This window comes from Poeciliopsis prolifica, unplaced genomic scaffold (genome assembly GCF_027474105.1).
Source record: "Poeciliopsis prolifica strain line A6 unplaced genomic scaffold, Auburn_PproV2 SCAFFOLD099, whole genome shotgun sequence".
Classification (NCBI taxonomy): Eukaryota; Metazoa; Chordata; class Actinopteri; order Cyprinodontiformes; family Poeciliidae; genus Poeciliopsis; species Poeciliopsis prolifica.
Window position 1 is genome coordinate 644079 of NW_026562474.1, and position 12963 is coordinate 657041.

The 12963-nt window shown below is 39.6% G+C and overlaps 1 protein-coding gene across 4 annotated transcripts in view; it reads left to right on the forward strand.

Moving 5' to 3' along the window:
* The window catches only part of itsn1 (intersectin 1 (SH3 domain protein)), a 55692-nt gene that overhangs the window by 24779 nt on the left and 17950 nt on the right, over positions 1 to 12963 (forward strand). For 2 of the 4 annotated variants that reach the window (XM_055023364.1, XM_055023367.1), the window contains exons 18-31: positions 463 to 593; positions 691 to 968; positions 2610 to 2776; positions 2939 to 2953; positions 4795 to 5039; positions 5126 to 5300; positions 5391 to 5477; positions 6466 to 6626; positions 7452 to 7531; positions 7611 to 7783; positions 7901 to 7946; positions 8227 to 8348; positions 9700 to 9823; positions 10289 to 10483. In XM_055023364.1, coding sequence (XP_054879339.1) covers positions 463 to 593; positions 691 to 968; positions 2610 to 2776; positions 2939 to 2953; positions 4795 to 5039; positions 5126 to 5300; positions 5391 to 5477; positions 6466 to 6626; positions 7452 to 7531; positions 7611 to 7783; positions 7901 to 7946; positions 8227 to 8348; positions 9700 to 9823; positions 10289 to 10483 — 1999 coding nt within the window. The remainder of the gene's footprint in view (positions 1 to 462; positions 594 to 690; positions 969 to 2609; positions 2777 to 2938; positions 2954 to 4794; positions 5040 to 5125; positions 5301 to 5390; positions 5478 to 6465; positions 6627 to 7451; positions 7532 to 7610; positions 7784 to 7900; positions 7947 to 8226; positions 8349 to 9699; positions 9824 to 10288; positions 10484 to 12963) is intronic. The other 2 variants (XM_055023365.1, XM_055023366.1) reach the window with 2 other exon arrangements.

Consider the following 12963-nt stretch of genomic DNA (forward strand, 5'->3'; position numbering starts at 1 on the left):
AACTCCTCTACCATATTTTTTCACCACTAAAAGACATCACAAGGAATGAATCAAATGCAGATGAATCTAAAATTTCAACAGGTTTGGACAAAAAAAATTATAGCATTTTAGAAAGACAGTGGAAACGCTCCACCTCACTATGTATAGACAACAAAACATACATTGCTAGAAGACTGAAATGTATAAAACGGTTGCGATTTTGTTTTTAATAACATTTATTGAAAAAAAATAAACAATAATTTTTTATATCGATTCTTTGTTTCCTTTTGTTGGAAGCATGTCAAAACGTGCTGCTCCTTTTATTGGAAGGGGGCGGAGCTTGTCTTGATCACCCGACTAATGCAAAATGTGCTGCCGCTGCTGGTGTTGTTTAGTTGTGGACTGTAACCCGTAGCCACCGACCCTCTGACCCCACTTCGCCCTCATCGCTGTTCCTTTTCTGTACGCCACGATGCTTTGCAGGAACTGCGGGAGATCCACAGCCGGCAGCAGAGGCAGAAGCAGAAGGAGTTGGAGGGAGGCGCTCAGTCACTCTCTCAATCTTACATGCAAACGGCAATTGAAAGGAAGTCTGCCGAGCTGCAGGAGGGCGGGTGAGATGGGAAGAAATACTAAATGTTGGCGTTTTAATGTTTTTTTGGGGGGTAAATAATCTGACCTTCTTTGCACCTTATTCTTGCCAACATCCAGGTCATCGTCAAAGGAAGGAATGGCCTGGCGGGGAGAAACAGGAAGCTCTGCCCCTAAAGTTCCTAGCCCCGCCTCCGTGTCTGCCTCGCACGCCTGGCTAAACAGAGTGACTCAGGAGGAAGAGGACAGGAAGAGAAGAGGGATGGAGGAGGAAGACGAGGGCAGTAAAGGGGCTGGCTCAGTGGAAGAGAAGGATGTGGAGAGCAGAGGAAAGAAGGACATGCAGGAGAAACTGAACAAGCTGTTCAGCCAGCCATCCGACCCCTGGGCTTCAGCAGGTGGGTTACAGCTGCTGCTGACTGGGATCTTGATTCCAATATGCAATTGGAATCAAGTGGGAAGTGGTTCATCCAGTTGAAACCAGACTTTTACATACACTGAACAAAAAGATGCTTTCATCTTTATTTCTGTCTGAAGTTAAAACTGTCTCTCCTTAAGAATTACTGGGAAATGAGACTGACGTTTAAATTTAGTCCCAGCTTTAAATTATTGCACATTTTTTTATAATTTGAAGAAACATAACCTCCATCGGAGCACCTTAATGTGTCGACACAAGTGCCAGCACTTCTTTCTGTTTTGAGGTTTCTGGTTTTGTCTAGAAGTGCACTGTTTTCCATCCACTTCCAATAAAGCTGATCGCATTGTAAAGAAAAAAGGTCAATTATTTGAATTCTTTTCAATCCATTACTACTATTATTATTATTATTATTGTTATTATCATTATCGTCACAGTTCTGTTTACAGACACTCTCCGTGAGTGCCAGTTGGAGACATCCTCAAAGGAAGCGGATCCAAGTGGAAAACCATTTGGACCAATCCATTGATATAATCTGTATCAGAGGAAGGCCTCTAGCTCCCTCTGTTTCCATAAACTGTTTGCTCCCTCAGAATGTTAGAAATGTATTAATGTCTTCAAATTTAGAAGTTCGTATACAGATTTGATGACAGACTCTTCAAACAATAAAGGAAAACCCAGATGATGATCTCATGGCTTACTGTATGACGGGTTAACTCAGTGGCTCCCAACCCTGGATCACTGTCCAACACATTCACAGTGAAACATGACCTGTACTGACATAACCTGAAAGGCCACTCAGCAAAGAAGAAGTCATCTCTCCAAAAGAAACATAAAAAGGCAGATTGCAATTTGCAGATGGACTCTGGCTCAAAGATCTTCATTTTTGGAGATATTTACTGTGGTCTGATGAAGCTGAAGTGGAACTGTTTGGCAATAATGAGCAGCTTTGCATTTGGAGAAAAAACCAGGATACTCGTACCATCCTAACTCAAGCATGAGGGTGGCAGCATCAAGTAAAATCTCTGGTACGGATTGGTCTTCCAAATGGGCAATAACCCTGAGCACAAAGACAAAGTGGCTTAATGACCGCAAAGCCAATGTTTTGGTGTGGCCATTGCCAAAACATCTCAATCCTATGGAGACGTGGGAAGATCAGAAAAGGTTGGAATGAGTGCAAAAACGCCTACAAATCTGACTGTTACACCGTTTTTCTCAAGACCAAGTATCTCTGCCTAATGATGAAAAAGCTTTATGTAGTCTTACGTAGTAGTCTTACTTTATACTACTTTGATTATATTTTTAGCTGCATTGGCTGAAAAATACTCCCATCAACTTGCTTGTTTAGTGTTTTTTGCATTAAACAAAACATTGGAAACAATCATATTTATTTTCATTTGACCATAAAACAGAAGAGTAGTAGTCTTCTTTGTCTTTGCCCAGCTGAGCTTGAAAAAGGCCTAGTGGGCTTTTATGTATCTTGTTCTGAGAAGTGACACCTGTCTTGGTCTATGTCCATAGACTTAAACAGTGTCACCTTCAGCATGGTGCATTATGTGTATTGTTTTTTTGGTCACAAGCAGCCTTAGTTTGTTATATTTCTCGTTCTCTGATCTCTCTACAGTAGACAAGGCTCCTGTCCCAAGTCTGTTTGACCAGAAAGCTTCTGCCAGTGGCTTCGAGCAACAAAAACAGCAACAGGCAGTGAAGGTGGTCTACTACAGGGCTCTTTATCCATTTGATGCTCGTAGTCACGATGAGATCAGCATTCAGCCTGGTGATATCATCATGGTGCGTACTTTAACCCATTTACCTCAGCAAGAAGCTTTAGAGAGTGCTTTCGACACGTGTTCTGTTTCAGTTTCTTGGGCTTCCTCCTGCGGTGTGCTTGTGTGTGAAAGACGGGTTGCTTGTATTAACTTTTTCCTCTCTCCTCCGCTGTGCAAACTGAAGGTGAAGGGGGAATGGGTAAGTCCTTGCCCCTCGTCCCCCCAGCCCCGCCCAGTGCAATGTTATGTGCTTCCACCAATCACAAGCCAAAAACAAAAGAAAACGCTTGCTGCCATCGGTTCATCTCATGTCATCTAGATGTTTTTCCATTTACCAGTGGATGAGTGTAATTGACTTTGCTTTTCACAAAGTCATCACAGATAGATGTCTAGCGCCTGTGAAAAGTATTGAATATTTAAGCGTTTGATTTCTTTGACAAATCAATCAAAATCAATTGAATTTGGCTTTTCTTTTTTTTTTAAGACTAAAAGGTTTACAACATTCTTTTGGTAATTCAATCATTTTTTGTCATAAAAGTGAAATTTTGTTAACCGTAAATGATCTGTACAACTAAGAAAAAGAAAGAAAATATTCAAAGGGGTGAATACTTTTCATAGGCAGCCAAAATGCTGCCAGACCTCTTGAATTTTCATAACCTGTGTGAGCATCCTTTATACATGGAGCACTCCACAACTAAAAGAACTTGTAGTTATGTGTTTGTGTTTTAATAAATACGGTTGTGTCTTTTTTAAAGGGGCAGTATCGTGTAAAATTTACTTTTCTGAGTTTTGCATCATGTTATATTATTCTCTCATCAAAAATGAACCTGGAGTGTTACCTTAATTCTTCCACTCATGTTTGAGAAAAGTTGCTGTTTCCAACCTTCTAAGGAGCTTCAATCTGACAGAGCAGCCCTTCCTCACAGCTCTCCCACTCAGCTCCTTCAGACTAGCCAGCAGCAATTTGCAAAAACCTGGTGGTACACTCAGAGATGTGGGATCACTTTATAAACAGGCCATTAAATGCAAGTCTGATTCGGTAAATGAGAAAAAATCTGCTTACTGGAATTCTGCTCTGAGAAGCTGAACTGAAGATGTTTTATTATTTCTTCTCTTCAACTGTGAACCTGAGTTACAGCTAAGCCAGAGTGCCTGCAGGCCCTCTTGTTATTAAGGGTGGATTCACACCAGCCACATTTAGTCTGCTTTAATCCAATTCTAGTTTGTCTGGTTTTGTCTGGGGAGGTGTGAATGTGTAACTGAAGAGAGGACCAAAAAAAGCAAACTGGTCCACCCTAAAATTCTCGGTCTCGGTTTGATTAAAGCGAACTCTGGTGCGGTTCAAATGCATGTGAGAACGCCAAACAGACTGGAAGCTCCTTTTAAGCAGGAAACTCACTGTAGTGCAGGGCATTCTGGGTAAATGGAACCAAGAGCCAAATGCTAGAAAGAAAAATTGCAGAAACTGCAACTGCTAAAATCTGACACTACTCCATTTTTATTTTTATTTTGTGAAGAAGGAAGTTGTGTTCATGTCTTCTGAGTTTTTCCTGAGGCTTCCTTCACAAGTTCTTGGTGCAGCGCCCCCATAGGTGGCACTCAATTAGTCTGGATTGTTTGACAGCTCAGTGAATGTGAACCGCATCAGCTGAAAATGTAGCAAACGTTACAGATTTGGTTCCCAATCCAGCCGAGTCCACCAGACTGTCAGGTGTGAAAACACTCTTAAGAGTTTTGTCTAGAAACACAGCATCCTCCTAATTCTGCTAATACAAGAAATAGTTGCCGAACAACTATTTCATTGTAATTTGGTCAAGAAAGTTGCTGAATATAATGAAAATCTGGTGGAATATTTACTGCGCCTGACTTTTTCCCATCCATTTTTCAAGTATTTAATAACTTTGATCACTGTGACAGATGGTCTCTCTGGCAAAGCTTTGTTTTTGTTGTTCCTTGTCCCTGTGAAAAGTTGACAGTGGGATTTAGAGCTATCTCTGTGTCAGTAGACCTTTTTGTAATGTTGCCTCTGTGTTCTGATAGGTGGATGAGTCTCAAACTGGGGAGCCTGGGTGGCTGGGGGGTGAGCTGAGAGGCAGAACCGGTTGGTTCCCAGCTAATTATGCAGAGCGGATACCTGAAAGTGAAGCACCAATCAGCTTGCGGCCTCCGTCTTCGGCCACACCCCCGTCGACCCAGCAGCCAAGGGCCACTCCCCCTTCAGCCTCCGGACACACCTCCACCTCAACATCTTCTGCTAACAGCAACTGGGCCGACTTCAGCACCACGTAAGTCAGACTCATGCTACTTCCCGATTCCTATATATGCTGATAGTTTTCCGCTGTAGCCCGATCATGCGATTCCTTTGTGTCAGTTGGCCATCCAGCACAGCGAGCCAGTCGGACAGTGAGGGATGGGACGCCTGGCCTACCTCCTCAGCCAATCAGAATCCCTCTCTCAGCGTTCCATCGGCACAGTTACGGCAACGCTCCGCCTTCACGCCTGCCACAATGACGACAGGCTCCTCACCTTCTCCTGTACTAGGACAGGTGTGAGAAATAAGTCAGTCGCTATGCAAAGACAGATAATTGTAATATGTTGCAATCTCACATCGAACCTTTTTTCTGTTTTCTTTTTAGGGGGAGAAGGTGGAGGGACTTCAGGCCCAGGCCTTGTATCCTTGGAGAGCCAAGAAGGACAACCACCTCAACTTCAACAAAAATGAGGTAGCAGTCCATCTAGTGGTCGCTGTTCAATCCCGTGTTCACAATAACTAGTTATCTGAAGGACAGAAAAAAGTTTGTAGAAGACAGCAGAAAATCTACTGTACAGAATATTCGTTAAGAGTACCACAAGTATTGATCATTGGACCTCTACTTTTTCTTATTTATGTTAACAATATTAGTATACTTTCTAAATTTCTTAAGTGTATCTTATTTGTGAATTACAATCTTATTTTATTCAGGAGAAAATATTAAAATGCTATACATCAGTGGTGCCCGATTGATCATATGATCATAATCAGCCGATTTCTGTGAAAACGTTTGTGATCGGTGATTGCCGATCACTCTCTCTTATTGCCAATCACAAAAATTTATCACCTACATCTTAAACTTCGCACCCCTCAGAAGCCAGTGTGCAGCAACATATCTCTCCCTTTCCTTCACACGGCACAGGCGCACAGCAGAAAATTTTAAGCAATGTTGTGTGGAACTTTAGCGCTGTGACAGTGATGGAGTGAAATTTGCGTCTTGCAATGAAAAAATATCTGCAGGGTGACATGCATCAACACAATGAAGGTTAATGAATTAGTAAACAAAAATGCCTTCTATCCTCTGCATAATTCACTGAGTTCCATATCTGATGTATTATGTGGAAGTGTGGAGCAGTACCTCTAAAACATAAATAGATTAACCAAACGATATTTAGAACAGGTTTATACAAAGAAAAAGCAAATACAACTTAGAAGAAACTAAGATTCAGATGAACGATGATACATTTCAGTTAAAAGGGTCAGTTTAACCTTGGCAGTGAGCTAAAACAGTCTGAACCTCTTTCTGCTTTTAAAAGAAATGTGAAAATCATAATATTTCTTTTTGTTTTGTAACATGAAGTATTCATATTCATTGAATGAATGAAATAAAAAATGAAATGAACTATGGACTTGTGTATGAAGTTGTTGGTCTGAAAGTGGTAACACTGTTTTTGATGCAGATCATAACGGTGTTGGAGCAGCAGGACATGTGGTGGCTGGGTGAGCTTCAGAACGGACAAAGAGGCTGGTTCCCCAAAAGTTACGTCAAGCTCATCTCGGCCAACATGGCGATTCCCTCTGCTGCCGCTGCTGCTGCTGCAGTCCGCAGCAAAAACACTAAGTAAGTTTAGAGGAGCCTGTCACATCACAGTCCTCTCAGATTGGCAATATATCGATGACAATGAAATAATGTTTGATCCAATTCAGTGATGTCCAAAAAAGGGGAATCTTTATCTAAAATTCATGTTGTACTCCAAGGTTATACTTTTTTTTTTGTTTAAAAAAAACAACAAAGAAATCCCATCATAATCTGTTTTTACCACATTATGCATTCACACATGAAGAACATTCATACAGGTGGCCCCAGAAACTAGACATTAAAGTAATCGAATTAAATGATACTAAATCATGAACGACCTGCTGTGGCCTGAACACAGTCTCACAACTTCCACATGGACCTGAATCGTGTGGCAACTTGTGTTTAATCAAACATCTCAAGGTTTTTTTGATGTTGATTTGAACGCTGTATCTGCACTGTGCTGCAACAATGGAGACTGGAATTAGAAGAGCCACTTCAGCCAGTGTTTTGAAATCGAGGAACATTTCTCCAAGTGAAGAGTACTTTGCACTTCTGCACCAAGTGGTCAGGAGTGTGAATTGTAAGTGGTCAAAATCACAGAGGACCTTCAGATTTTTTGTCGCAGTTTTAAAAAGTTGTTAAAGACAGAAGATGTTGAGTGAACGCCACCTTAACCAGACTGAATCCGGCCGCATTTTGTTTTTGTCAGATCTGGAAGTGTTTGCTGAAATATGGAAAACTGTGATGGATCTTTGGAAATCAGCTTGTCAAGATGATAACATCCCATTCCTTATGTAGAAATTATTTTACATTCAAATGTTTACACATTTTGAATCATTTTGTTTTGTTTCCCCTCATGTCCCCTAGTGAAGCTGGAATATCAGAGAGTCCGCCCAATGGGAAACGACCCTCATCCTCTCCAGCAAAACCTTCTGAATCTGGAGAAGGTAACCTGATAAAAAACATTTACCATTTCCTGACTTTCTCTAGAGAGAGTGGTGACTTTTTCCTGCTGCTTTTCTCCAGAATATGTGGCCATGTACACCTATGAGAGCAGTGAACAGGGGGACCTTAGTTTCCAGCAAGGAGACATCGTTGTGGTGACCAGGAAAGAAGGGGATTGGTGGACAGGCATGGTGGGGGGAAAGACTGGAGTCTTTCCTTCCAACTACGTCAAACCACGTGACTCAGTGTCAGAGGTTGAAACCTTTGTTTCAGATTATTTAGTCTAGGCCAAAATTATAATTTGGGAGTATTTGCAGGATTTTATTTTATATATTTATTATTTTTAATTGTCGTTGATTTCCCTTTTTCAGTCCCTGGGACCAGCAGGGAAGACGGGAAGTCTGGGGAAGAAACCAGGTGAGCTTTTTTATTATTATTATTATTATTATTATTATTATTATTCATAACTGGACTCTGTTCTAATAAAACAGACTTGGCTTAGATTACTAAATTAAATCCAATCTATCGGTGTCATTTGTCCTCTGCTGGTGTCCACTTAATATTATAATTTGTTTCACATCTTTTAATCATTTAAATTAGAGCATTTGCAGAGTGCTTATTTCTGCTTTTAGTCAAACTGTAATATTCTTAAAGGTAAACAAAATCCCATCTTCTTCCTTCCTTTTCCCTCTTTTAGAGATCGCTCAGGTGATCGCTGCTTACACTGCAACGGGCGCAGAGCAGCTGACATTAGCACCGGGACAGCTCATCCTCATCAGGAAGAAGAATCCCGGGGGCTGGTGGGAGGGCGAGCTGCAGGTACACCATCACTGTCCAAACTGGACAAATGTTTGTCTTAACATGGTTAACATAAACATACAGCTGTATACATGGTGCCCGGACATCCTTAAAAGTCTCAATTCATTTATCTAAAATTAAGGCCATAAAATATCTTAAATTCATTAAAGTAAGGCCATATGACTTATTGTGAAAAGGTAACTTTTTAGGCAAATATCTACTTTTTGACATTTTATTTCAATTTTTAAGATTTAAAATAAAGATAAACATAAGCAGATGGTTCATTGCTTTTACAAAGCACACAGTTTCCACCCTAGTGATATTTGTGTCATTCCCTGTGGAATTTCAATGCAAATATTGCAGAAAATATTTTTATGAATTTTTTAAAAATCTGCATTTGTTCTTATCTCTGTATTTACAAACATTGGCCAGTTCCTTTAATTTTTTTAATCAAAATTACTACAAAATGTCCACACACTCTTAAAAATTATTCATGCATCTAGCAGTTAGGCCTTAAATGTATTAGATTGATTTTAAAAGAAATTGAAGTTGGTCTTGAATACGTTCATTACAGGTCTTAGATTGATGTATTTTAGATCAAGGCTTTAAAATGTCTTAAGTTAATTAAAATAAGGCAAGATAGCCTTAAATATGTTATTCACAGATCTTTAAATATATTTAAAGATCATATTCTATAGTTTTTTTATTTTTCTCATGTGTGTTTTCGGGCAATTGTTTGAGTTGTTTTTAATTGGCTTCTTCATTGCGTCAACAATGTTGAAGCTGCTGGTATCTTCAACATTTGTTCTGGTTTCTACAGTGGAAATGGAAGGAGAAGGAAAAACTAGCTAGCTAGCTAAAAATATGCAAGCGAGGTAGCTAGCTTTTTGTTTTTTAGCTTTTTTTTTAGTTTTTTGCATCTATCATGGTTTAAGTGCAAATGTATTGACAGGAGGATGTTCATTTTCACCATTGGATTACTTCGGTCGCCAATCCAACAATGCTATATTCATTCTGTGCCAAAAAGCTTGGCACTACGGTGTTTAAGGCTGTTTCTTTTGTACATTTCTGATGTGATTCAGGTCTTAAATTTAATTCATAACTGTCTTAATAAGGCCTTAAGAAATTAATCAAATTCAGAGTTTTACATTTGAAACCGACAAAACCTTATGTAAAGGTACACAATAATCACAGTTTGATAATTTGGTTTTACAGTCAGTTTGGTATGCTTTGATCAAGAAAAAGTATTGTGGGTGAAAAACATTAAAGTGCAGTGGTTTGAGTAAGTTGCTCTGAAGGATGTTCAAAATTAACTGCTTAGTGTTGGTGTTGAGCTGATATCTGCTGTCGTTCTCTGTTTCTCATGACGAAGGCTCGGGGGAAAAAGCGGCAGATTGGTTGGTTCCCAGCCAATTATGTGAAGCTTCTGAGTCCCAGCACCAGCAAGACCACTCCCACTGAGCCCACACCTCCTAAACTGGCTCCTGCCAGCACAGGTATGTACATCACACATTTACATCTGTTGTTGTGAACCTCACTCCTCATAGGTGGTTGAGGATACAGCTACCTAGCTGCTAATGTACCTTAGGTAGTTTTTTTTTTTTTATGTCAATCATGGTTAAATAAAAATTTATGGCCAATTGACATTTGTACATTTTTATGATGATACAGGTCTTAAATTTCATTAGTAATGGTATTAAAAAGGTCTTGAAATATCTTACAATTGAGTTGGTGAAACCTGAAAAGAACCTGTAGTCGTTGTGGAAGGTACAAAGAACCGCAGGTTTCAGATACCTGGGCTAGGATAGAAGTCAATAAAAATAAAGGTGAGTCTGGGCAGATAAAAGGAAAGAAATGCTTCAAGAAATGGGTTAGTCTGTTTTCTAAGTCATTTTTGGTTTGAGGTTTTGTGTTAAATAGAAAATGTTGATGTCTGGTGCATCTTTTCTGTCTTCGTGAAGCTCTATGTCAGGTGATCGGCATGTATGACTACGTGGCCCAGAACGATGACGAGCTGGCCTTCCAGAAGGGCCAGGTGATCAACGTGCTCAACAAGGACGACTGTGATTGGTGGAAAGGAGAACTTAACGGGAGGGAAGGCCTGTTTCCTAGCAACTACGTCAAACTGACGACAGACACAGACCCAAGCACGCAGTGTGAGTACGCACACACTACCTAGCGTGGATTCCACTGCCAGTATGCGCTAAGATGAGCAGACTAACGTTCTGTCGAAATCTATTTCGTGTAACACGAACACACTGACACACACATACACACACACCCAGAGCCAGGTGTGGAGATACTGTCCCTCTCTGTCAGTCTTTTTGACCCCGGGCTGGTTTCACCTTTCACCTTCACACTCCTTTGGACCTCTTTGATAATCTCCCCATCATGCACCACCTCTGGGTGGTGTCTGTGTGTGTTTGTATGCTGTGTATTTGCATGTAGATGTGTGTTAATTTGCATGCGTCAGTGCATAAGCACCTCTTTTTCCTTTCTGCATGTTTTCCTTCAGCATGGTCTACGTAAATGAAAGTTTCTACAGCGCAGCAGAAACATCACAATACAGTAAAAACCAAACAAAAAAGCTAATCATGGGGACTGGCAAATGCAAATTTGTTGACACCTTCTGTGGAATTTGTAGAAAAATAAATGAATCTTTTCTCATATTGAGTAATTCAGAGGATTTGAGCTTTAATTCATTCTGTAGGGAGCAAAAGAAAATCCCATGTTGGCAAGCATCATAGATCCCTCACCATTGCCCACACTTCATATAAAGGTGCTCCACCCTGTTCAATAAAAGCCCTATAATGACACTGCATTATAATAGATGAATTCCTTGGTAGCATAAACAGACTAATAAACGATGAAGATGCTTCTTTTTTGTAAAGCATAAAGCTCCATGCAACTTTGAAGATGTATTTTCAAATTTGTTCAGTTCCTGTTCAGATCATTTGGAAAGAAGTAGTACTGGCAAATTGATATGACAAAATTTTCTGCATTTTATACTCACTCTGAGCATAAAATGCAGAAATATATGCTGTATTTATATTTGGTTCTCCCGCCCATTCACTCATCTGACTCAACATCTTCACCTGGTTTGTAGTGACAGGTTTTGGTTCGTTAGGAGTTTTCTCTGTTTGAAAACAAACTGAACCACCAGACCAAAGTTACAAGTTAACATCATCCAATGATTTGGACCACTATGAGCAATATATAGTACATATATTTTAAACATGTTTTAGAAAACAATACCTCAACCAAAATTAATGAATGTATTTGTAATTTTTTTCTGGGGTTTTTCTATTGGGGAGGTGCCAACAAATATATTAGTATACTATCACAATCACAATGAGATGGATTCGTCTAATCTGATTTGTTGGTGCATCAATAAATCAGAACCACATTTTTTTAACTTTTGGAGGTCAGCAATCTGTCAGTGTATTTGAAACTGATATTATCTACCTCTGGAAAGGTCAGAAAATCAGTTTGCTTTTGCTCTGCTGTAAGAGTTGACTTGTGCGGTTAACAATAGTCACCCCACTGTTTCTAACTTAGCAACTTTTTACATGATTCCAAACAGTTTGTGCAAATAAACTGAAAAGTGCAGTGGGAAAAATAGGTTTGTTGTGAATGATTATTTTTAGTAATTGAGTAATTTATTGATTATTCTGACGATTTAGTGGAGTGATTGAATTTAAAGAATTGCTGAAAAAAAAGTATCAAGTATTACCATAACAGTAGTATTGGATATCAATAATGGCCCGAATTTTCATAATTGTCCATTCTTAACAATTACTTTTCTGTCCTTTAGAAAATTAATTTGTAATAACTAAATTCTACAAAAATCTAAAATCATATTGGATTTAATAGTAAAGCAGCAGTCTCACACAGATGGAACAGATGAACACACACTTTGCCCAGACATTTATGGCTTTTGTGTCTTTGTGCGCACCTGGATTTGGCTCCTTCGTCACACTCAGAAACAGCTACCATTTATGTACCGTCACTGTGCGCTCCCAAACACATTTATTGAGACCAGGCATCAACTACAGCACGGCCGCCTGCTGTGTTCAGTTTTTTTGCGCCACTTGTAAAAATAGAAAAGCTGTCATATTCCAATAAAATCCGAAATCTCTCCAGATACCCCGAATCAAACTTGAAAATTGGATGCTATGCTGCTAGCACTTAGCATTCATCATTCATCAACAATGTATTGGCGGAAGTCAGAACATTGCACTAGTCAAATAATCACTCGGCTGGAATATGATGTGTTAAATAGTAAAAAATATTTAACAAAGTTTCGAGCCAGATTATTTTCCTCAAGGAATTTTAATCAAACTTACTCGAATCATTTGAGGAATTGTTATTGCCCTATTGCAAAAGTATTCACCCCTCTTTTCTCTAAGTACAACCAAAGGTCTTCAGAAGTTTGCTGATGACTGCTAATGACTAAATAGCAGTCATTCCACCGGAGTGTAATCTAATCTGGGTACAAATTCAGCTGCTCTGCGACGAGAAAATCATTCATTAAAAAGAATAAAACCATATATTGTGTGTGAGCTGTCGCTTTTGATGCTCTGGTTTTGTCCCATGTCTCGGCGCACCTCCACTCTCTCTGTCTTGCTGCACGCTC